A 26,024-nucleotide genomic window follows, 5' to 3' on the forward strand; every position below is an offset into this window, starting at 1 on the left:
TAAAGTGTCAAATTGAAAGAAGCACATTAATAAAGGCATAATTATATCATTAATCTAAGAATACAGGCGTTCAATAAATAATTCTTGAATTTAAAAAAAATGCTGCTTTATCCCTACATAAAATGAGAACAACTTTCTCAAGATAGCAGCAGACAACACGCAACTGAGAACTCAGAAGTATAGTTACACTATACTGAACTAATTTTCTGAGTTGAACAATATTCGCTCCTTCAACTATAAGAATGAATATATATATATATATATTTCAATGGCAAAATGGACAACTAACAGCTAATTCTCTCCTCCATTAACACAATGAATAACAGTGTATTGAGATCAGAAAAACTTGAACTTTAGATGCTTGGCCAGGGTTAATATATAGAACAATACCTAAGTAGAACAATAAAAAGTTAGCATAATACTTACAGCTTGACCATGCAGGAGCTCACCTACAACACTAGTTCCATCATTTTCCCTAATCAAGGCTTTAAAATTCCCCTAGGTAATCTTTTTTTTTTAACTCAGAGACAGTTATCATGTTCTGTTGCCTCCCCTTTGACCCACTAACAGAGACAGGCTGCTAAAAGTTATGAAGCAAAATAAAACAAAACTAATGAACAGTCTCTATTTCTAGGTACATACCAAAACACAGAAAAGCAATGAACTTAAAATAAAATTTATTGAATTATATATAAAAAATAAAACCACTAGACACCTGCAAGGTGTTCACATGGCCTCCCTAACACCAAACAGTGCTTAAATCTCAAGTAACACCCATTCCAAAAGTGAGTCCTCTTCTTCCTCCCACATCCCACCCTAACCCCAAGCCTCCCACGCTTCTCCTTCTCAACTACGCTGTCTTGACCTCTTGCTGCAACAAACTCCTAACTAGACTTCCCACTTCAATACTTTCTCCACTCAAAAATCAAAATGTTCTTTTTAAACCATAAATCAGAACATGTCACTCTCCTGCTTTAAAACTCCCCAGGGTTTACCATGCAACTTCAAATAAAATCCCAATGGTCACTATGGCCCCCAAGGCCCCACTTGATCTAGTCTGTGTTTCTCCCAATTGTTCCCTAGGTTCCTGCAACAGAAGCTTCCTTATAGTTCCCTCACCTTGGGGGGTCGGGGGGGGGAGGAGGCTCTCTAGCCTCAGGTCTTTGTCCTTCTTTACTGTCATTCCTCCCTGGCTTATTCAAGTGGCTGACTCCCAAATTTAGGTCTCAGTTCAAATGTCATCTCAGAAAAGCCTTTCCCAACCACACTATAAGGTAGGCTTCCACCAGTTATTCTCAATAACATTACCCTTTTTGTTCCTTTACAGATTAATCGTAACCTAACAGATCAGTTTGTCTTATTTGATTACATGTACTCTGCCTTCCCCTACAGAATGTAAACTTGTTTGATTCCTACTGTATTTGTTGAACAACAACAAAAGTACAGACCTTATTTAAAGACTTAAAGTTTGAAAATCTACTGAGAACATAAATCTATTTGAACAGAAAGATATGAAGTCCACAAAGGTATCAATTGTTCCAAAATTAACCTTTAGGTTCAATATTCCCAATTAATAGTCAATATTCCCCATAAAAAAAACTCAGCAAAGTTTCCTTTTGAACTTCACAAAATGATTCTAATGTTCATCCAGAAGAATACATAGACCAGAATTGTCAAAAGCTTAAAAAAAAAAACAAAAACCAAGAGTAGTGAACAGGTGACTAACCCTACCAGTATTACAATTATAAAATAAAACAAAAATAATTTAAAGGACATGATAACATACAACAAAATATCAAGAGAACATAATACAACCTAACAGTTTCAAACACATTTGGAATAAATTATAAAAGTTGCAAAGCTAAAGGATGGATTATTCACTAAATGGTACTGAAAACTGCTGGCTATCTGGTGGAAAAAACATGCATATATATCCCCCCAAAATATAACTTTATCTCATTTTCTATACCAAAAATAAATTTCACATAGATCAAAACAATTAGATGTTTTTAAAAAAAGATGTTAACCAGTGTCACCCAATAAATTCAATAAAAATTAGGAAAAGAGAAAAAAGGAATCATAACAATATTAAATTGAAATCTGAAGACATCTTTGTTTTAAAAATACAAAAAAGTATATGTTTAAAAGTCTTTCACTCATGTGCCTCAGTCTCTCAGTTCTCCCTCCTACAACAACTAATGTTACCAGTTTCTTGGGTTTCACTTCAGAAATATCCTACGATATATTGATGTATGTATACATTATTTTTCCTCTTTAAAACAAGCAGTAGCATACTCTACATAATATTCCTTGCTTTGTATTTTCAATTTAATAGATGCATAAATATTTTCAATTTCACAGTAAGGAAGGTCTTTATAAAGTAGAACATGAAACCAGAAGCCATATATAGACTGGTAACAGCCAGCATTTCTTCCTTCCTTCTTTCCTTACTATGTGACAGCCACTGTGCTAAATGTTATTTATGTCATCTCCATTCTACAAATAAGGAAACTAAGACTTAGAGAGGTTAAGCAGCGTGCCCAAGGTCACACAGCACAGTGCTGGGCTGGGTATCTCCGGCTATACACCTCTACAAAGAAAAGCTGGAGGGGGACACAGAGGGGAACAGGCATACATATGAAAAAAGTAAATGTTCTGATACATAAGAAAAACCCTTCAAATCAATCTGAAAAGACCAATAACCTCATCAAAAATAACCAAACACAAGCAGGCAATTTATAAAGGAAATACAACTCGTCCCATTTAAAAATGTTCAACATCAAAAGTGATTGATAAAAAGCCAATTACAATCACTTTTTTCCTACTGCTTAACTTGTCAGAAATGTTTTAATTTGTAATATCTAGTGCTGGCTAGAGCTTAGGGCATAGCAATTTATCTGTGTCAAAATCAAATTTACATCATGTATGTAACAGAAAACTCCACTTCAGGAATCTATCCTACAAAGCTGCTTGTACAATGATACAAAATAAATGCACACACAAATAATTCACTGCATCTTTGTTTTTCTGACAAACACTAGTGGCCATAAACTGATTAAACAGATTATGGTATTTTCATAAGTGGAATATTATGTAGGTATTAATGATAGAAATAGCTCTAAATATAACAACAAAAACAGAATACAAAAGAACAGTATAGTAGTATGATCGTATAATACAGAAAATTACATACGTACACAGAAAAAATCTGAAAGAACGTGCACCACTTAGCAGATTACATCCAGGAAGTGGAACTTTCAATTTATTTATATGCTACTATATTGTACTGTACTTGTGTGAAAAATGTATTACTTATAATAAACAAAAGACAAGTAAATATTTTACAATTACATATCCTCCTTCACTCATTAAAATGATCTTGTGTGAATAGAGAGTAACTTCTTCTTCCCCCCTCCCCTCCTGCTCTGTTCAGTTCCCTATGCTCCCCCACCCCTTCCCCCACACATGTGCACAGACATACACAGACACACACAGTTTATGGACTACATACTACCCATATCTGATATATTTACACTGTATATTTTAGGCTATAACTCCTAGAAAGCACAAGTTTTGGTTTCATTCCAAATACATAAAAGTTATTATAAATCAAAACTGAAGAACTTGATCAAAAGCAATACCAAGTTAAACGTCTTTGAACAGAGACATGATGATTACTAGTTAAAACAAACATTTCAAAATTAAACAAATCTATATGTTATTCCCAAGGAAATGAACAACCCAAAACAAAAAGGGGGAAAGGCAATCTGTGACTCTCATAACAAATCTAAGAGTCAGATTTTCTAGAAAAATGCAACCTCAATTTATTTTGGTTTGATATCAATTTATGTAAGTATATAGAAAAACAAACAGAAAAGCAGCCCATGTTTTATTCCTCAAGTAGACACTGGGGAGAATAGTAATCAAAATAATTTGGTAATTTTGACTTTTCCTTTGCACTTAACTAATCTACTTAAAGAATTTTTTTTTAATCCCCACCCAAGGCTATGTTTATTGATTTGAGAGAGAGAGAGGAGGCCAGGGGTGGGGCTAGAGCTGTTGATCGCTGCCTCCTGCACATGCCTCAACAGGGGACTGAGCCCACACCGTAGGCATGTGCCCAGACCAGGATGGAACCCGCAGCCTTTTGGTGTCCAGGCCAATGCTCCAACCAACTAAGCTACCCACCCAGGACAAAGATTTCATTTTTGATGTAAAACTTATTGGTACTATTATTTCAAAGGGATCCTATAAATATCCTGGAAACCAACTATTCCATATTCTTAATTCACAACTTTTTCCTAGCACGGAAACTACTATAAAAGTACCTGCATGTATAAATTAACACATTCTTGCTATCATATTTTCTTCAAATACAAATAATCTGGGATGAACCAATCCCATGTTTACCTTCTCTTTCTCCCAAAAATCCCAGTAAACTGACAAATATTTTTTTAAAGAAATGCTTTTATAAGTCACGGCTTACAGACATTTTTACCTCACAGTCACTAGTGAATTCCTGTTTTTTAATATCCAGAAACTACTCACCATCGAGTTCCCACGTGTGTACCAATCAGCTTCTACAACAACCACACCAAAGAACTCTAGCAGCTAGGCTCTTTTTTATGAATTCAACAAATTTCTACTACACACTTCCTGGGTGCTAAGTGTTACTCTAAGAGTGAGGACAGAGGAGGGATTAGAAATACTGAGACACAGGCAAGCCCACAGTGGGCTTATAGCCTCATGGGGACTAAATGAACATGTACCTAAATAACTATGACGTTATAGTAGAGGCATAAAGCATTAAGAATTTTCAGAATGAAAAATATACATCTTTAGAGAAGTGGGAGTAAAGGGGAGACTTCTTCGATGAAGTGAGATGTAATCAAACTCTCAAAAAAAAAATAGGCAGAATTAAGATGTGGTAGAGTTTGGAAGAGTAAAGTAGGGAAATAGCATTCCAGAAAAAGGCATAATATGAGAAATAACACTTTTTAATGCAACATAAAATAGGCATATTATTTAACAGCCCAATGGAATAAAGAAATGAGTCATACTTCGGTATTCATGTGAGGATATCAGTTTTAAAAGAACATAAATTTTTCTTTAAAATAAATTGTATGGACTGAGTGCCTACAGAAAATTAATATTCTATATGAGCTTTTCAATATAGCAATATGAATACAGTTCATGCTCATGCTATTTAGCTAAGTTTCTATATAACAATTAAAGTCCTTCATAACTTAAAAAAATCCAGAGGTATTAGAGTGAGGGAAGCAAGTAATATCTAATTTGCAAAATAATTTAATCTCTCTGTTTAGTTCTCAGAGGTAACCATTGGCACAATAAAATTTCTTGTAATTTAATTCCATGAAATATCACTAGGTCCAGATAACCTCAAAGACATTTTTGTTCAATCATAGCAGACTGACAATTAAACAAAGTAAATAATTCCCAGTGATCATATTACAGATGTAGAGCAATACTAATTTTTTTCAAAATATATTTTCATTGAAGAAATTTTAAAGAAATACCTCAAATTCAATACCCAAGCTTAATAAATGATCTCTCATTCCCATCCACCCCAACTTTTAAGTAATTGTCAATCAGCACATTAAATAATCCCATAGATCAGCGATTTTCAATATTTTTCATCTCATGGCACATATACACTAATTACTAAAATTCTGCAGCACACCAAAAAATATTTTTTGCTGATTTGACAAAAAAGGTATAATTTTGATTCATTTGCACCAGACTGTTGTTGTCGTGTTGGCTGTTGTCATTTTTTTATTTGACAATCTAAGGGAAAATAGGTCAGTGATCTCACTAAACAGTCAGGTATTACGTGTGTTAAAATTCTTGCAGCGCACCAGGCAAAACTGCTGCCACAGACGACACGGTGTAATGACAGGCACACTACACTGGATGGCAAAAGACTGGATTCTGCTAGTTGCCAATTACAAGAATTTAGGCAGATCACTTCATTTCTGTGACCCTTAGAAAAAAGGAAAACAAGTTACGACTTCAGACAGCCCCCAACTTATGTTTGCTCTTATAACCTTTTTTGACTTTACGATGTTGTGAAAGTGATAAGTATTAGTAGAAACCGTATTTCGAATTTTGATCTTTTCCTGGGTTAGCCATATGCAATATAATACTCTCTGGAGATGCTGGGCAGCGGCGGAAGCAGCAGCAGCAGCAGCAGCAGCAAGGGAGACTCTCAGTCAGGCAGAGCAAGAGAGGATACTCTACAATATACTGTGTTGCCAGTGTTATTTGGATACTGTGTTTTGTGTTTTCCCATTGCAGTATGTCTACAATGGGCCCTTCTTGTATCTCTTGTTTCTGGTGAGAAAAGGAAAGCAATTACTCTCAAGATGAAACTACATCAGCCCAATGGTAAGCTAATGTAAGTGTTCTCAGCCTGCTTAACTAGGCTAGGCTATGATGTTCCCTTGGTAGGGTTTGTTCTACCCAGTGCATTTTCAACTTACAATATTTTCAATTTAGGATGGGTTTATCAGGATGTAATCTCTATAGATAATCTATATGACTGTACATTCTGAAATTCTATAAATGATTAGCATTTTGTTTTAACAATTTAATTTTTTTGCGATCACTTTTAAGTAAAAATATTAGCAGTACACATGGAAAAATTAAACTGAAGAACTCCACAGAAACACTTACATGGCTTTGTATAGTCTCACCTACCTTCAAATGCAAAGAGGACTCAGGAAAAAAAAAGTTGTATCTAAAGACTATCCAAGTAACATAGTATTTTGACCACACTAGCTCCTGGGGTAGGAAAAAATGGTAGTAAAACAGTAAAAATATTCAAGGAAAACCACTACCACAAGAATACCAAAATAAAAAACAGATGCTCTACATAGTTACTGCTACATAGCAGAAGCTTTTCATAGCTTTCCAATACTCCTAATAAGTCCCGATAGAAAAAGAAACAAACAAAATGTTTTCTTAACCACATATCCAAATGTACTTTTTGCATCCTCAAACTTTGAAAGTACAAAACACTAGGCAATCTACAGTTATTTGTGCACATATTAATCTGTTCAACTTCATACAACACCTTTATAGCATTTAGTAATGTGCCCTGAACATAAAAGGCACTTAACACTGGTTGCACACGGCAGTGAACTATACATGAATCTCTAATCAACAAATAATAAATTAGAACATTTCCTACTTCTTCACGCCATATTCTAGTAAAATCCAAGTCTGAAGTAAAAAAACAGCTGGAAGTAACTAAATATGGAAATTTCTAGTATTCTCAGGAATCAGTAAGAATTTGAAACTGCAATTAAGACGTCACAAAATACAATTAAAACTGAGTAACAAGACACACACACACACAAAGAAAAATAACAAATAGCCTGAAATTTACCTACATCAGCATTTTTTTTAAGGAGTGCACTGCAGAATTTTTAAAACATGCACTATCTGCCCTGACTGATGTGGCTCATTGGGTTCCACATCAGGTCACACACCCGGGTTGCGGGCCAGGTCCCCAGCCGGGGGGCGTGGGAGAGGCGGCCCATCTATGTTGCTCTCACACATCAATGTTTCTCTCCCTCTCCCTCCCTTCCCCTCTCTAAAAATAAATAAATAAAATTTTTCAAAAATTTAAAAGAAAAACATGCACTGCCTGCCTATTTAGTCAGGGGCGCTGACCTCTTTTCCCTTAGATTGTCCAATAAAAAATAACAGCCAACACAACAATAACTATCCGATGTGGTTGAATCAAAATTATTTCTAATTTTTGTCAGATTGGCAAAAAACATATTCTTTGGTGTACTGCAGAATTTCAGTAATTAGTTTTTATGTGCCATGAGATGAAAAAGGTTGAAAATCGCTGACCTACATCAATCCCTGGCCTATTCAAAGGCTTTTGCTTTCAACTGCAGATAACAATGGCAAGAAAATCTCACCCTTCACCAATTTTTTTAAAAAGCTTTAAAAAACCTAACTAATCTAAATGTGCCTAGCCTTGTAACAAACTTTTAACCAATTAAATTTTTTAAAAAGTTAACCTCAAGCATTTTGTGTCTTTTAAAAAAAAAGGATGTGGGCAAGTCAAATATATAATTAAATTCAACAAGACATCCAGTTAAAAATAGATATTCCTCAGAGGCCATGGAGGGTATCACGGCTACACAGCAATAGGTATGTCCCAGCAGAAGGAAGTGCATTTGAGTAAGTTGTAAATGAATACGTTTTTCTACCTAGAATACAATGTTTATTCGTTCAATAAATATTTGCAGTGTCAATATTCTACACAGAAAATAAAATTCTACACAGTGCCTTAAAGATAAAATTAGAGGAGGGTCTATCCTGCCCTCAAGAGGAGATAAAACACGTACATAAAAACTTGAATACAAAGTAGAAAGTGTAAATGTCAGGAGATGTGCAAATAAAACATTTCACAAGTGCAGAGGGAGCTGTTACTACCTCACAGGACTATAAACCTTTTAATCTTTATAAACACTTTAAAGTGATTTCATAAGTATTAACTTTCTTAGGAACCAAAGAAGAGCAGATGTTGTCCTACTACCACAGGTGAGGAAACTGAAGCATAGAAAGATCTATCATATTCCTAAATGTCACAATGTTCATTAAAGGAAAAGTGAGGACTCTGTTTCACATTTTCTTGGGGTAGTACTGAAACATAGGACAAGCCTTTTGTAAAAAGAAAGAGTATTTTATTTTAGTATAGCAAGTAATTGCACTCTTATGTATGTATGTGCATATTATTTATAAATGCATGTGCTAACCTTGATATCCATTAACAGATGTGCTAAAAGCAAGGGAAAGCAACTGTAAATGTCAAAATAAATAAATTTCCATTGGGTTTTAACAAAATAAGAAAATAAAGACAATATTTCTTTTTCCGAGAGCTTGTGGTTACTTCTGTAATTATTACCTATTTAGACGTTAAGATTCTAACATTGGTCTGTTCCTAAGCCCAGGCACATTGGTTCATCCAATAAATATCGTTATGAAAAGGTACATGAAAACATTTTCAAAAAGCCATTAAAAATTAAATAATGCCATCAACTCTTCAGGTATCCAATGGACAATCACATGTGACCCACCAGCAGCAGCTATTATTGATCAGTAGATGTTGAACGAACGAGCGAGTATTTGTTGCCATTTTAAAATCCCGGGCCTGTTGCACAAGGTTCCGCATCCCGTCATTACCTCACCAGCGTGCACACAGGGAATGTAAATTTCAGTATAAATAGGATATGATTAGGGAAGCAAATCTGATGCAGGTGAATACACTAATCCCGAAGACGGGAATTACCCATCCCACACCACTCTCCAAGGTGAACACCCCACTGAGGCAGCACTGTGGCTCACAACATCAGGAAAGGGAAGCCGACGCTGATGCTTCGGAAACATCACTTACTCCCATCCCCACCTTTAATACCCGACTGTTCCTAATCCAGTTAATTCGAAGAATGCAAACTCAGTATCTTCTCCATTAAGACTGATTTCTCTATTACAGTTTCTCAAGTCCTCCTCCCCCCCGCCCCCCCGCCAAAAAAGAGAATGCACCGACTTCGCCTCCTAAAACACCAACAATAAAAAGCAGAAGGTACAGCATTCCGATCTTTGCAATACCCACCCTTCGCCATTACACTCCGGAGAGATTTGGTTAGAAAGGCGAACTAGTTTAATCTTCACGCACTTGTCCATCGCTGTCACCCTCCCTAACCCCTTCTACGCTCCCAAGGCGGCCACCAGCTCCGCCTCAGAGCGAGCCCAGGGGCCACCTGTGCTGGCCCCGCCCGGGGTCCCCCGGCCCACTCGGTCTCCCTCGCGGGGCCCTCCGGGCCACGCACGCCCCCTCCATCCAGCGCACCTCTCTGCCAGCCCTGGCCCGGCCGCAGCCCATTCTTCCTCCAAACTCCATATGCCTCCACTCGCCCTCTGAGCTCCCCGCCGCGCAGGGTTAGCCCTGGGCGGCCGAGGAGAAAAGGCCAGACAGCTGGGGCGGGTCCCAACCTGCCAGGCCCGTGACGCCCCACCGCCACGCAGTGAAGCTGTCCCCGCGGCCGGTGCCCTGAGAGCCCTCGGGAGCTCCCGACCGAGCGGCGGCCCGGAGGTCGGGGCCTACTCACCGGGAGCTATCGGAGTGTGGTAACTGGCGCGTCCCCGAGTCTGAGGAGCGGGACGCGACGCCGGCGCGGGTCCCTACCTCGGGACCTCCCCCGGCGCGGCGAGTTGGGCGCTCACTCCAGTCACCGCCGCCGCCACCGCGGCTGCTGCTCCTGCTTCGCCACCTTGGCCGCCATCTTGACTCAACCCTGCTCCCTCCCCACACCAGCCCCGGCGGCCGGCTAGGGCTGCTCTGGCGCCGGCCCCTCCTCCTTCCGGAAGGTTGGAGGACCCACTCCCTCCGCTGGCGTAGCGCGTCTCCTACCTCGACCGCGCTTCCTGGGTCGCCCCGGGCCTGGCTCCTAACCTCGCCTCGGCCTGGCGGCGGCGGTTCTCTTAACCTGAAACAGGCCTGGGCAGCGCTGTGCTTAACCGAGACCAGCGCACTGCCTTCGCGCACCGGCTGGGGCGCCCACCACGAGCCGGCCGACTTCCCCGCGCTAGGGGCCTTCGCCAGAGCGTGAGAAAGGGAGAGACGCAAGCCAGCCCCGAGCCCTGCGACCCCCTCCGCGGCGCGGCGGGACGGCAGCTGCCTCCTCCGGCCGCGGACTGCGGGGAAAGAAGCCGATCCCTACGTGCTGGGAACCGAAGGGGTGCACATCGACCTACCGAAGATATTTCCCAGAGCTCCGGCTGTAATTCGCACCAAAACGTCACTGAAAGAAGGCCGATGCCGATTTGTCTATGATGTCAAAATCTAAAAGTCTTAATCTAAAAGTCATTCCTCGGAGGAGCCTGTGGCCCTTGCGATCACCAAGTGTGGCCTCAGTCTCTTCCAGTGAAATGACTGAACAGTGTACGGGCAACGGTAGGAAACTGAACAGGAAGGGGTTCGGTTCAGCTCTAAGACCGAGCGGGCACAGACCTGGTAAATGCTACATAAAATAAAGAGAACTCGATAAAATAAATGTTGGGAGGCGTCAGTGTAAAACCACAGCAGGAACCTGGCATTTAAGGCCTCAAACCGTAAGAGCGGGTTAGCTGGGCGACCCTCAACTCGGAACGCAGTTTCTGCGGAGTGCAGTTTTCCCGCCGGAGTCAGGGTCAGCTGCACCTTTCCGTAATGCGCAGGCGCAGAGCCACTTACAGAGCATGGAAACGGTGGGTGTCCTGTGTTTGGTTGTGGTGGTACTAGCACGGATCATCTTCTGGGTTTGGGATTCCTCCGAACGAATGAAGAGTCAGGTGCAGGCTGGCCTGCTGGGAAACGGAAGCCGGACCCTCCTGGTGATCGCGCACCCCGACGATGAAGCCATGTTCTTTGCTCCCACTTTGCTAGGCTTGGCCCGCCTGAGGCACCGCGTGTTCCTGCTCTGCTTCTCCGCAGGTAGGAGACTGCAGGCGGGGCGCTGGGACCCGGGGCTATGAAGGATATTTAAGTGCTAACTTATCTCAGTCTATTTTTTCCCAACAATTCTCTGTTGTAGAAAGCTAAGTGAATAATACACCGAAAGTCGCTTCTCTGGGCGCTTCACACAGAATAGGTGGCTCCAACCTAGGGATCGTATGTAGAGGCCAGCTTACCAGGTTGGTTGGAGGACGTCCTCGGCTTTCGTGCTCTTCTGCTAGCAGGATTAAGCACAGGAGAGCAGCTCACTGTTGCTTCCATTCAATACCTACATTTCCGCTGGGAAATGGGACTGTACTCAATACTCTCTGGAATCTTTTTATTTGCTGAAGGGCCAAGAATAATGATCTTATTCATTATTCCAAACAGAATCTAGGTTGTATCATGCCAGCTCAAGCCTGAAACTTCTTCTAGCGGTAGCAAAGGATTTTCCTGCTGCCTTTTAATTTTATTTTGTCCTAAAAAGATGCACAAGTTGAAGAAATAGATTCAGATCATTAGGCTAGAAAATAATTTTGTGGATAATTTCATAGTTCAGGACCACCCAACTTTCATGTATGGTGGTCGGTGACAAGCGCTGTGAAGGAATTCATAAAGAGAATAAAATGCAGAGAACTAGTTTTATTTTTACTTTTCCAAGAGAGGGAAAGGGCTAGGTGCCGGGAAATGCACCAGCCCTGAGGAGTTGGGGCTGTGAGATTTTACTGGATCCAAAAGGGGAAGGGGGCTGTAGCTGATTAGTCATGGCAATTAGCTGTAAAGCAGGACATTTCAGGCTGGTAATGCAGCTTCAGTTTGTTTTGCTGTTATCTTTGGATTCAGGGTCTGGGTGCTCCAGGTCTGGTAAGTCCTGTTTGTGTAAGTTTTAAAACACCTGCGCAGGGGATGCTTTTAGTAATCTTCCCAGTCCTGAGAATAGAGGTTCAAAAACAGCATTTAATCATGCCTGACTGACTCAAGGAAAGAGAGAGATAGCTCCTCTAATAGAGAGGGCCCGAAGGGTTTTTTGTTTTTGTTTTTTTTTCTTTTGTCCTTTCATTTCAATGAAGGGGACTTTCAAATAGGAAGTCCTCCTTTATCATACAGAAAAGATGGAATGAGAAAACAAAATTGGCCATGATACTGGATTATAGTGATAATTGCACAAGTGTATAAATGAATTGAACTGTACCTATACAATGGGTGGGTTTTTATGGTATGTAAATTTTTACATCAATAAAGCTATTTTTAACAAATGTCCATGACCTCTTTTTCCCATTTGGTTGTGTGTCATTCCAGTTCTTTTTCTATATAGATTTTCATATAAGTAACATTATACAATATTATATTTTTCAGTGAACATTATTTTTTCATTGATTTAACAAATATTTATTAAAAATTTACATGCACTACACACTTAGAATCGCCAACATCTGGGACACTGACAAAAACAAATGCTGGTGAGGATGTGGAGCAACAGGAACTCTCATTTATTAATGACAGGGATACAAGATGGGTCAGGCACCTTTGGAAGGCAGTTAGTTTGGCAATTTCTTACAAAACAAAAACCAAACCATCCAGCAATTACCCTACTTTGTATTTCTTTATCCAAAGGAGTTGAAAGCATGTGCACACAAAAACCTGCCTGCAGTTGTTTATGGCAGCTTATTCATAACTGCCAAAACTTGGAAGCAGTTAAGATGTTCTTCAGAAGTGAGTGGATGAATAAATTAGTACATCCAGGCAATGGAATATTAGTGCTAAAGAGAAAAATAAGCTGTCAAGCCATGAAAAGGCATGAAGGAACCCTAAATACAAACTACTACGTAAAAGCCAAACCAAACTGAAAAGCTACATGCCGTATGATTCCAACTATATGGAAAATGCAAAACTATGGAGACAGTAAAATGATCATTGTTTTCCAGGGATTTGGATGGGAGGAAGGATGAATGAATAGGTGGAGCACAGGGGATTTTTTTATGGCAGTGAAAATATTGTATGATATTTTAATGATGGGTATATGTCATTATACACTGTCCAAACCCACACAATCAATGTACAACATCAGAAGTAAACCCTAATGTGAACTATGGGCTTTGGGTGATAATGATTGTAGGTTTGTCAGTTGTAACAAATGTACAACTCTGATGAGAAATGCTGATAATGGGGAAGGCCATGTGTATGTAGAGACAAGTAAGTGGGAAAATCTCTGTACCTTCCCCTCAATTTTGCTGCAAACTTAAGACTCCTCTTAAAAAAAAAGTTTTAATTTTTAAAAAACTGTCATTTAAAAAATTTATCATAGGCATTATTCTATGCCCTAGGAATAGTGAAAACAAGCTAGAGGAGGGCCGTGTCCTTGTGAAACTTAAAACTTAAATATTTACCCATATTAATGAGAACTGATACATAGCCTTTTAAGTGGTCTCATAGAACCTTAATTTAGTCATCCCTTATTGTATGTATATTTAGGAGGTTTTTTCTAGTTTATCTATTACAAATAACAGTAAACGTCTGTATGTATTGCATAGTATTTCATTAGGACTGACTTCTAAATTTGGCTATTTTAAAGCTTTTCATGCAAATTGCATTCCCAAAAACCTACCAGTTTACTTTCTCACTGACTGTGGTAGTGAGAATCTCTGTCTTAATATAGTACCCTCCCTAGCATTGACTAATATTTTTTAATAATGTTTTTTTATTTGATTAACACTTATTTCCCTTCAAATCTTTTGTTGCCAGTAAGATTAAGCCATTTTTCACATTTAGAATTTGGGTCTAAGTGCTTTTTTCTCAGTTTATGCTATTAAGGATATCAGTTGCAAATAAATTCACTTAAAGGCCTCACTTCTTTTGTTTGCTTTTCATTTTATGTTTTACCCTACAACTGATAATATAGGAGTCAAATTATAAGCTAATTAGTTTTGAGATCTGCAACAGAAGTCTGGATTTTATTCACAAAGTATTATAGGTACACTGGATTCTTTTATAAATTTCTCCTATTTTTCAGTTGATTGGGACCAAGAAGTCCAAATTGTTTCAGATGTAAAAATATAACACATTCCCTTGGCATGTATTAAACATTCAGTGTCATTGTTGTCTTTCATTACTTCCTCTGAATCCAACTTGCTACTTAGATTGTTTTCTCTTAATTTTTAAAATCACTTTCAGAATTCCCAATTCAGAAATGTGTGTATTGAACATTACTCACACTACTGACTTAGTCTAACGTGAAAAATGGGAAGCTAATAACTTGTGATACGATGTAATGAAAACTGTAATGGTGTGATAGAGTACCATGGATACAAAATGAAGAAAAGAACGGATTCTCATTTCAGGGGTTTGGATTAAGGAAACTTCTCCAAAGAGGTTTTCTTTGAACTGGCCTTTAAAAATAGGACAAGGTATATAGGAAATGTGGTAAGTCATCATACACAATAGGAAAAACATCAGTTAAGTCTTGGACTCTTATGAATAATTCATTCTAACTACATCTCCAGTTTTAAGGGGTAAGGAGAAGCAGAAAAAAATGGAATATTTTGTTAGCAGCTCATTGAATCTTCTCAGCAATCCTATGATAGGCATTATTATATATGCATAAAACATTATAAACATAGAATTTGTTATTCCCGCTATACAGATAAGGAAATTGTGTCAGGAAGATGTAGGTAACGTGACCAAAGTGACCAGCTAGAACATAGAGGAGCCAGACCCCATGACTCTTACCTGTTCTGAACTCTCACAGTGTGAAGCCGTCAGTCTGCACCCAACCTCCCTCTTGCGCTGCCTCGTATGCTACGTGGGTTGAAATAGCTCATTTGATCTCCAATGCAGGATCCAAGAAACACTAGTTCATCAAGTTGCTATTAAAAAAAAAAAAAAAAGCTTTGGCCTGACAAGTTTGGGGAAGTTAGCCAGATGTCCTATCCCACATTTAGAGGTTCAAAGTCCTTATTAGAATTTTAACATCTTTGAGAAGTCTTGTTGTAAAAAAAACCTATTTAACTTTATTTAGTCTAGCATTTCTCCCAATTTATGTAACCAGTTAATAAACACATTGGAGAAAGCTATAGTAGATAATAGGACATTATTGGATACATTTGGTAGAGAGTTAACAGTTCCGTGTTTTAGGCAGCTCATTCTGGGGCAATTGGAGAATGGTTTGGAGGAAAAGACTGGAGTCAGGAAAACAAATGTAGCTCATCCTTTCCCCTCCAAACTGCACTACCAACTCTCATAGCAAATTTTCATGTATTTCCAATCTATGTACTATTTTTTTAATCAGTTTGACATCCCTGTGCCAATATCGTGCTGTCTTAATTACTGTTGCTTTTATGGCAATATTATCTGGTATGGCCATCCCTCTGATTTGTTGATCTTCAGGATGTATTTGCTATTTTTGACCTTTTTTCCTCCAAATATTTTTCAATTAGTTTGGTCACATTCAAGGAAAAACCTTGCTGGCATTTTTATTGGAATTTCACTGACTATTAATTATTATAGGGGAAATTGATTATTTCTAATATAAAGTCTTTTCATCTATGACTTTATAATATGTCCCTTCATTTATATTGGCCTTCTTTAATGTCTGTCTTTTAGTCTGTTAATACTACATATGTAGTATTGAAATGGTTAGTAGTTTTATTCTTTAATCTGTTTCTCATTATCTGGAAGTTATGTTTGCAAATATTATTGTATCATTACTTTTCGTAGTGTGATACCCTTTCTTAAATAGATTAAAAACATATCTGCTCTAATAATTCCAATTCTTCAGTTTGTGCATCTGATTCTGCTCTTTGAGCAACTTATTCTGAGTGATGTTTCCATGTGTGTTTTGTGAATTTTTTCACTGTAAGGACATGTTTCTTAAAACCATATTTGTGATGATATTTTGATTATTTATGTTTGCTTCAGCCAGGCAATAAAGGGCACTACTAAAATTTTAGATTGAGATTTTTTTTCAGTCCACAGTGGTAGTATAAATTCAGGGTTCAAATACAAGTGCATTAGTTGTCTAATGCTGTGTAACAAATTACCTCAAAACTAAAGGCTTAAAACAGTAATAAACTTTATCTCTCATGGTTTCAGACAAAGCACAGTTGTCTCTGCACCAGGATGTCTAGTATTTTACCCAGAGGGTCCAAAGGTTGGGGACTGGAATCACCTGACTTAGTTGGAGACTTTAGCCAGAACATCCACACGGAGAGTAAGTCCACATAGCTCAGGCTTCCTCGCAACCCAGTGGCTGTGTTTCTAGGCAAGAATCCTGAGAGGCAGCCACGTTGCCTTTTAGGGCCTAGCCTAGGAAATCACGCAGTATCACTTTCACTGAATTCTGTTTGTGAAGGCGGTCACAAGTCACATTCAGGTTCAAGGAGTGAGCTAGACTACATTTCCTCATAGCTGCAAGGTTCTAGAAGTACATGTACTTCTAGAGATACTGCTGTAGTTATGTTTGGAAAATACAACAGGCCACACCAAGTGAAGGCAAGTATATTGTTAACAATCCTTATGGGGGCGGGGGGGGCATTTTCCTTACTTTCCCTTCTCTAGAACCAACTCTAAGACGGAGATGTGGTCCCACCATCTATGTTTACAATGGGTTTTTTCTGGTTCACCCACTGTAGGTACAGCCTTTGAAAGGTCCTGTCTTTGTGTGAAGATCTCCTTATTTGTGCCCAACCTTTATCTCCTGCCCTGACTTTAGGCCATCAGGGATTAGCAGATACTCCAACTTCAGTTTCACCCTACCTGTCTGGATTTGTACTTACCTTCGTTCAAGACTGGCAGAGATAGCCCTTACTGTCCTGCTAATTCAGCCATACATTCTGAAACGTGTTCTCCTTGTATCTCACATTACATCTGAGTCATCATTTTTCCTAAAACAGAACTCACCAGGTTATTTTTAATAATGATTTTTAGTCATGAATAATTCTTCAAAGTTTTCCTGATTGAGAGAGATTTAGATCCATCCTCAAAAGTATTAGTCTCATCTGTCTCTTTTCTTTCTGACCTAAAACATTTGGGATTTCTTTTTTTAAAAAAATCAAATTTAAAAATGTGAATTATATTTAAGGGAGCTATAAAACTTCACAACATGACTATGGTTATATATCTGTGGTCCTATTTTGTAAATATCCATATACGTAAATACTTAGGCACTTTTCTCTAAGGTTTAGGTTGATAGGATTTTCATATGATAATGCCAACTAAACAATGCATAAGAATTCAATGATTAACTGAAAAGCAATGCCTACTCATAAATGTTGATACTGATGGTAGGTTAACTGTTGATAAGACAAGCCTATTTTATATTTCTAAGTATATATTAACTTACCTTTTCATAGTTAAGCTTAAAATTTATATGTAAGGTAATCTTATACACATCCCCTATTGAACTTAATATAATGTATTAAGTATTTATAAAAATGTTTATGTCCTGCTGAGTATTTATTTACTTAATCGAGGAATGTTACATGCTTTTCAGAGCTTTTATTTACTTAAGAAGTGAAGAGTTTAAGTGTAAAAATAAAGGCCTTGCTTAAACTATGAGAAACCATAAAAGAAGTGCTAATAAACACTAGGGAAGAGATCATGTCAAAGACCAAAGAAAAATTCCGCACTGACAGAGATTGCCTGTGAACAGTGGAAAAAGGAAAGACACACGTATGGGAAAGAAAGGAAATGCAACAGAACACACCTGACAGAAGTAGAGAATAGGAATAACCAAAAAACTATAATGAGTTTTGAGGAGCTTAATATTGGAAATACTTTTTATAACTGCTCATTGCAATTAGTTGAACACTGTTCTCATGCAGCGTATACTTCTCATCCCATCTGATACAAACATGCCTGTCATATTCAGAAAAAGACAGTTGCTAATATGTTTGGCCTTGTTAATGACTCTCCATAAGTCACAGATAAGAGAAACTAATGAAAAGTAGTGTTTATATTAGTAAAGATAAATATTAATGCATTCCTTTTGGAAATAATGTAAAAACATGCACTTACAAGAACGGGCATGCAGGTCGATACTAGCATGTGGCCGTGTTTCTTGATCTTGGCTGCATTCATACATGTTCGGTATTTTTTTAATGATCTTTTGAAAGATTGTTTTGCCAATTTTAAAGACATGATTGCTGTTTTACAGTAATAACTTAATTGAAAGATTTTGATTCAGTGCAAATCTAACTTTTAAAGTATTTTTATTGTGGTAAAAATGCCTAAAAAATTTACCATTTTAGCCATTTTTAAGTATTCATTTCAGTAGGTGGCATTAAGTACATTCACAATGTCGTTTAATCATCACCACTATCTAATTCCAGAACTTTTTCATCATCCCAATCAGAATTCCACCTATTAATCAATGACTCCCATTCCTTCTCTCCCCAACCCCCAGCAGCCACTATTCTATTTTCTTTATCTATGAATTTGATTATTCTGTATACTTCATACAAGTGAAATCATACAATTGTCCTTTTTGTCCAGCTTATTTTAATTAGCACGCTTTCAAAGTTTATCCATGTTGTAGTATATATCAGAACTTTTGTTCTTTTCAAGGCTGAATAATACCCCATTTATGTATATACCACATGTTGCTTATCTATTCATCTATTTATGGACACTTGGGTTGTTTCCATTTTTCAGCTCTTTGAATAGTGCTGCTGTGAACATGGATATACAAGTATCTGTTTAAATCCCTGTTTACAGTTCTTTTAGGTGTGTGCCTTGGAGTAGAATTGCTGAGTTATATGACTGTTCTTTTGTAAGTTTAAATTTTTAAGGAATCACCAGCTTTTCCACAGCAGCTGTACCATTTAATGGCAATGCATGAGGGTTCTAATTTCTCCACGTCCTCAGCCACACTTGTAATTTTGATTGTTTATTTGGGGTTTTGTTGTTTTGTTTTGTTTTTTTACTCTAGCTATCCTGGTTGGGTATGAAACAATGTCTCATTGTGGTTTTGCCTTGCATTTCCCTAATGACTAATGATGTTGAGCATCTTTCACATGCTTACTGGCCATCTGTCTGTCTTCGGAGAAATCTCTATTCTGATAATTTGCCCCCATTTTTATTCTAGTTTCATTTTTAAATCATGATTTCTCCAGCCGGGTTCTGGGGACACATGCCAGTAGCAGAGGGTTCCGCCCTTTCGGTGCCAGCTCCGTCTGGGGAACCCAGGCCTTTGGCCCCGGTAGCGCTGCCTCCTTTCATCCCTGCCCAGAGTTGGTAGACACTTGCTGTCGCTAATCTTTGGGTCACTTCACTGCTCCCTGTTTGACCCTCAAGTCCTCCATCAGTTATATATCAAATTCTTTTCATTACCTGATGTAAATATTTGATATGGTTTGGTCCCTGTTTTCCCGGGTAGGCCCTAACTGGTGCAGAACCTAAACTCCCTCCGTCCAGAGCTGAGAAAATGTTGACCTTGTTTTCTTCCAAATACATTTTAGAATTAACTTAGTCGTGTTCAAGGACAAACCTTGCTGGCATTCCTGAAACCAAGAACTTTGGAAATTTCTTCAGATTCATGAAGTTAGTAAAAGGACAGGTACTAGGACCGTAATGCCTTGCTTCTCAATCCACTTCTTCTAATAAACTGAAACTTCCAAGGTAGGGAACTGAGTAACTAAAGGAGTGGGAGAGGGGCTTTTTTTTTTTTTTAAACTATATGTAGCTTTATTCCTTTTGATTTTTAACCACATAAATCTTTTACCTATTTAGAATGGATAAATTTTAAATCTTTAAAATGTCTTCCTTTACACATTTGGTATGTCAATGTGGGTCGTTACAAAGTGTCTTTAATTTAAATGTCATTATGCTTGCTAGTTTTTAGAGAGAAGTATCACCATAGTTATCACCAAACAGAAGACTTCATTAAGCATATAGTTATTCATAAGCTTATATATGCACACACAAAATGTAGTTCTATATAATTAAATCTACAGTAACCCCATTTATTTTCTGTTTTCTAAAATAATGATCTTCAAATATTTTTGGTCATAATTTCCTATTCATAAAAACCTTTGAGCATACACTCCCATTATATGTACTGCATATTTATTTATAATTATAAGTACATGGACCACTGAACTCACGTGTACATTATAAGTATTTTTAAAAGTTGACATTTATAAAAAATAAACAAATTAAAAGAAGAAATTCTAAAGCTTTTCCTCGACCCCAGTAGATTATCTTGTGCCTGCTTGGGCAGCCCCCTTAATGGGACGGTGTTCAGGAAGGTTTCAGCTAAGAGCTGCTGAAGGATCTCAGACACCTAATTTGTGGAAGCGCCTACATGTTCACCAAACTTAGTGAAAATGTTTAAAGTGATCTCTGACTTCGACTCCCTAACCTATTTTAACTTCCTTAATTTAAACACAAAGCAATAAAACTTGTTCCATAGTCCTATTAGCTTCAGTTCTAAGCAGTTTCTCTCAACTGTGATAAGAGTCTGATTTGCACAGCCTCTGAACTTAGGAATCACATCACTAGTGTACACTAGACTCTTTATCACCAAAGATCAGGTGGCCTTGAGACAAAGGGAGAGGATATGTGTATAGATTTGAGAGGAACTTAAAATAGCAGTAATAACTGTCACAAGATTCACTAGTTTCTACGTGGCTTACAAAAAAAAAAAGCATTAACAAAAAAATTGTGATGAAAACAATACAAAATTAAGCTGTTATCTGGAGTCTTTTTAAGGTCATTCCCTTTGTTAGATACAACATAACGACTGTCTCCTACCTGGGTTTAAACAGCTCAAAACTAGCACCCGGAAAATCCCTGCCAGAGCTAGGCTTCTTTCCCATGGAATCTTTGAGTTACCTGGAGCAGAGAGCAGAGCCCCTCTTTAGCCAGTTTGATGAGGGCCCACAGTGTCCTCCAGGACACCAGGATGACATAAAGTTGAATGAGACCGTCACTTTTTAGGTCAGTGACATTTAGGAATGAATAATTCGATCATGGAGAAAAATTCATACTTAAGAGCAGAATACTGGAAGTGATTACTTGTCAGGGAAAATAAGGCTTTGCAGAGGGAAGGCCATGTGCTCTGGACGATGAAGATGAACTGTAGTTGAGGAAAAAAGGAAGAGGAGTAGGAAGGTAAAGATAAACAAGGCAAGGAAAGAGAAAATTAACAGAGCACCCAGCTGGGTGGAAGGGTATCTCGTGTAATCGTCAGGAAAGCCTTCTGGGGTGGCCGTTACCCCTACTTCACACATGGAGAAACTGGCTCAAGAAAGTGAAGTAATTAGCACAAATCATGCGATTACTTGCTGCAGAGTTTAATTAAGGGATGCATTAGCTAGATAATAAGTGCAATTTAGTGGTCCCAAAATTTAATTGTATAGCATTTGTAAGGATATAGAGGAGTTGCACTTAACAGAACTATCCTTAGGAAGTGCAGTACATGTGCTGGGGAAAATAATACCTCAGCTCCTTGGGATGCTGATGTGGTCAAGGTCCCACAGGGCATGCTGGCGTAGCTGGTTGCTACACTCTTCAAAAGAGGCTATTTTCCCTTAATACTCAGGAGCCTCTTCTTTCAGTAAATGTTTAAGAGATATTTGAGGACTATTAATTTAAAGGGGCTGAAACTAGCAGTGTGCTCAAGAACCCTACTTGTTCTGCCTGGTTACGGAAGGGTTCTCTGCCTAACGCCAAAGCCACCGCTGTCGGAGACGCACAGTGCTGCCTCTAGCATGAAACTAAAATGCAGACAGGCAGGCAACGAGGCAGCCCAACGGACAGAGGGAGGTAGAGATGGGGAAGAATTAATGGCAATTTAAAGACTGTGCTGCTGGTCGTCTTCTCACAGGGGGATCTGATGGTAATCTTAGTGTTGTATTTTCTTCAACTTTTAATCATAACCACAAAATTTTCAGGTAGCTAAAATCCTTCAGGGAACAAGATATGGTAAGAATGAGTGAACCCATAAATCTCTACTGTTAAATCTTCCATTGTATATTTGTTATCCTCAGGAAATTACTACAATCAAGGGGAGATTCGTAAGAAAGAACTTTTGCAGAGCTGTGATGTTTTGGGGATTCCACCCTCCAGTGTAATGATTATTGACAACAGGTAATTCAGCTGTATTAATGATTTGATTGAGAACACATCTAGTGTTTCACCATTAACTGTTGGTTGCTGGTTATGAAAGATAGTCTTTATCATGTTCAATGTTGTTGGGAAGTGATGTTCATTGTCTTAGATTGGGCGGGGGTGGGGGGGGCGAGGGGCAGGGGGCGGCGTCTCCTGTTCTTTTCAGTGCCCTACAAAGAGATAAGGGGAATGTTTCAATTCATTCTCAGTTTTACTTGGCTCAGGGTAAAAACTGTTGGGATCACCATGGGGGAATTTATTCTCTGTCCACACCAGTGGGTTTTGTAATACTCTTGAAAGTGCAAATCTAGAGGCAGACTGCCAGGACCAAAACCCCAGCTTCAACAGGCCATTTAACTCTGTCATGGAAGCCAGTTCCTTAATCTGTTACTAAATCTCTTCCTCTATAACCCTTGGAAGATGCACAGTTTTGAGTCAATTTGTGAAATAAATCATTTGCTCATTTGTTTTCAAAGATGGCATACTTCCCTTTTACTTTGTGGGTATATGGTGTGATTTATTTTCTCATTATTAATATTAACAATAATATTAATGGGCTCAGACACCCCGTTTGCACACAGACTTCTGCCTGTGCAGTGTTGGCTGTGGCCCAGCAATGCATGATGTTTCTCCAGGGCCAGATCTGAGTTGTGGGAACTATAGTCAAACCAAAGATCTCAGCATGGTTATCAAGATCTTTACTCTCTTCATGTCTTAATTAATTACATGTTTTATATATCCTGAAAATCATGCAGCTTCAGCAACATCCCCTACTTGGGAAATGCTAATGTAGAGGGGTAGTAAACTTGTTAAAAATAAAATTTTCCAGAAGCCAGTTTGAAGATGCAAAGAAACCATGTATCTTAGGTCTGCTCAGGCAGCCATAGCAAAATGCCATAGACCGGGAGGCTTATACAGCAACCTTTTATCATCTCACAGTTCTGGAGGCTGGAATTCCCAGGTCACAGTCCAGCGGGGGCAGTTTCTGGAGGGGATTTGCTTCTTGGCTTGCAGATGGCCGACTTCTCACTGTATGCTCGTTGCGGGCGTGGGGGGGATTTCTTTCCCTTATTAGGCCACCAGTCCTATAGGATTAGGGTCCACCATTATGACCTCACTTAACCTGAATTACTTCCTAAAGCTCTTTCTCCAAACACAGTCACATTGGGCATTAATGCTTCAACAGATGGGTTTGGGAGGATGCAATTCAGTCCCTAGCAACATGCAACCTACAGTCTTTCAACCTCTTACATCATAACCCAGAAAAAGCAGAGCTTTGGAATTTTACTTTAGGTGATTTAGATGAGTCAAAGAGAAGAATGAACGGTAAGATGAGAAAGGAAATTTTATGGAGGGCCTACACTCATAATAGTAACAGTAAATAGTATTAAACCATTATTGTCAGTACCCAAAACCGTTTTTCTTAATCCTTAAAATAATTCAATTTTTTTGATGTTATGCATAAGAAAGCATTTTACTTAATCCTTTAAATAATCCAATTACTTTTCTGATGTTGTACATAAGAAACCGAGGCATAGTGAGAGGTTGAGTAGTTTGCCCCATGTCATCCAGCATAAGTGGCAAAGCTGGCATTTGAACGGAAGCGGTTCGGCTCTAGAACCTGTGCTTTAACCGCTGTGTTTTATGCCTGCTCCGTGCCTGACATGAACTTCCACAAAGGCCATCTCAGCTAACTCGCCTGCCAACTGTGCAAGATAGGCTTCCTTATCCTTTTGTTTCACACGAAGAAATTAAAGCTCAGAGAGATTAAGAAACTCCTCAGAAGTCACACATTTAATAAATGGCAATGCTAGAATTCAAAAACAGAAGGACAGACAGATCAATTCCTGGCTTTCTGCAGGAAAATAGGTCACCACTTTGTTACTGTATTTGAAGGACCAGGTAGTGTTTGAGTACATTTAACTGACATTGTGTGTGGTCAAGTTTTTTCTTCCATTGTTGTGAACTTCATTGCTAGATTTTAGGGAAACATTTAGCCATAAGAGCTTCCCCAAGTACACCCCTTATCTGATCCCTTGAAGAGGGGAAAAATTTAGTTCTAAAGAAAAGGCATAATGTCAGTCATTAGACGCCTAAATGGATATTTTCAGTAACTCTACCCAGTTCCTTAATATCTATGGAGTTCTGTTCATTTAATGAGTCATATGATATTAAAATACATGTTGTTAACAGATACATATTAAACGCCTGGAATGGGCGAGGTGCTGTAATAGGTGTTGAAGAAAGAGAAGAGCAGTTTCGAGACGTAGGAGCTGACTAATAGGAGCTGGCAGGACGGGCACCAGGGCCGCCCCTGAAGAAAGCTCCCCGCTGCGCGTCTGCTCCAGTGCAGGCCGGGCAGAGCGGTCGGACGTGCCCGGGATACTCGGGAACTGTACGTGACTGGGAATGCAACCGTGGGTTGAGTACTCGGTTGTTGCTTTTGTGCTTCTTAATATATTACGAAGAATCCGTAGAATTATTTCATTTATATTTCAAAGCAAAAGAAAACAGAAAGCGCCCACACATTTCTGTATGCATAGATAATTTCTAAAAGCATACGTACCAGACTCCTTCAGAGTAGCTGCTACTAAATTCAGGCCAGGAAGAGGGGAACACTTTCATTTTTTAATTTCACAGAATTCTGTGCAGTTTGATTTTTTTTTAAGGAAGCCTTTATTACTTTTTAAATTTTATATACATATATATAGACTACACCACGTATCTAATAAAACATTCTTCCCTCTCCATTCAGCTTCTATCCATACAAATGAACGCTAAATTAGAAATAAATCTGTGTACATTTTGACATTTGACTTGATAAATTCAAGGCATAGAATAGAGCTCATTGGAAAAAATAATGCTTGTAAGCCTTTTTATAAACACTATGGTCTTCTCATAGGCCTCATCCGGGAGGGTGAGTGAGAAGAGGCTCAGATACGCTGCTGCAACGCCCTCTGACCAGGCATGGTGGGGATTCAAGAGAGGCTGGACTCGATGGAGTAACATAAAGCAGATCCCCCTGTTGTAATCCATGACCATTAAAGTGCCCTGGGGCCCAATGACCTACCGTGTGACGAAACTGGCAAGGTCTCAAAGCTGTTCATGGTCAGATCCCTGTCTCCCTGCTCAGCCTCATCATCTAGCCCCTGTTTTACCCACATCGCATCCATTCCTATAGCAAAAATAAGTAGGGCTGCCCAGTACCTCAGTCTGTGTCTCCTCTGCATCTCTGGTCTCCTATTTAAATTGGGCTTCAAACGTACCATGCTTTTTCCTTTTTCCCATTTTATTTATTAAATTTTTCCATCACCATTTATCACCCCTTTCACCTCCACCCAGCCCCCAGCCCCCTCATACCGTGCGTGCTTACGTCTTGCATGTATACCTTTGCCTGTGCTGTGCC

General features: G+C 38.8%; 2 protein-coding genes across 15 annotated transcripts in view; one reads left to right on the forward strand and one right to left on the reverse strand.

Moving 5' to 3' along the window:
- NCOR1 (nuclear receptor corepressor 1) overlaps positions 1-10,849 on the reverse strand; it is a 172,933-nt gene extending 162,084 nt beyond the window's left edge. For 13 of the 14 annotated variants that reach the window (XM_054571186.1, XM_054571180.1, XM_054571188.1 and 10 more), the window contains exon 1: positions 10,149-10,346. The gene's annotated coding sequence lies outside the window, so the exon portion shown is untranslated. Of the gene's footprint in view, positions 1-10,148; positions 10,347-10,794 lie in introns of those variants that run through there. The other variant, XM_054571176.1, reaches the window with a different exon arrangement.
- A 100-nt stretch (positions 10,850-10,949) lies between these two features.
- PIGL (phosphatidylinositol glycan anchor biosynthesis class L) overlaps positions 10,950-26,024 on the forward strand; it is a 63,150-nt gene continuing 48,075 nt past the window's right edge. Inside the window, exons 1-2 of the mRNA XM_054571198.1 lie at positions 10,950-11,512; positions 22,498-22,597. Coding sequence (XP_054427173.1) covers positions 11,278-11,512; positions 22,498-22,597 — 335 coding nt within the window. The 5' untranslated portion in view covers positions 10,950-11,277. The remainder of the gene's footprint in view (positions 11,513-22,497; positions 22,598-26,024) is intronic.

The sequence above is a fragment of the Pteronotus mesoamericanus genome, unplaced genomic scaffold (genome assembly GCF_021234165.1).
Source record: "Pteronotus mesoamericanus isolate MK-2021 breed Mesoamerican mustached bat unplaced genomic scaffold, CSHL_Meso_final contig_22, whole genome shotgun sequence".
NCBI classification, from domain to species: Eukaryota; Metazoa; Chordata; class Mammalia; order Chiroptera; family Mormoopidae; genus Pteronotus; species Pteronotus mesoamericanus.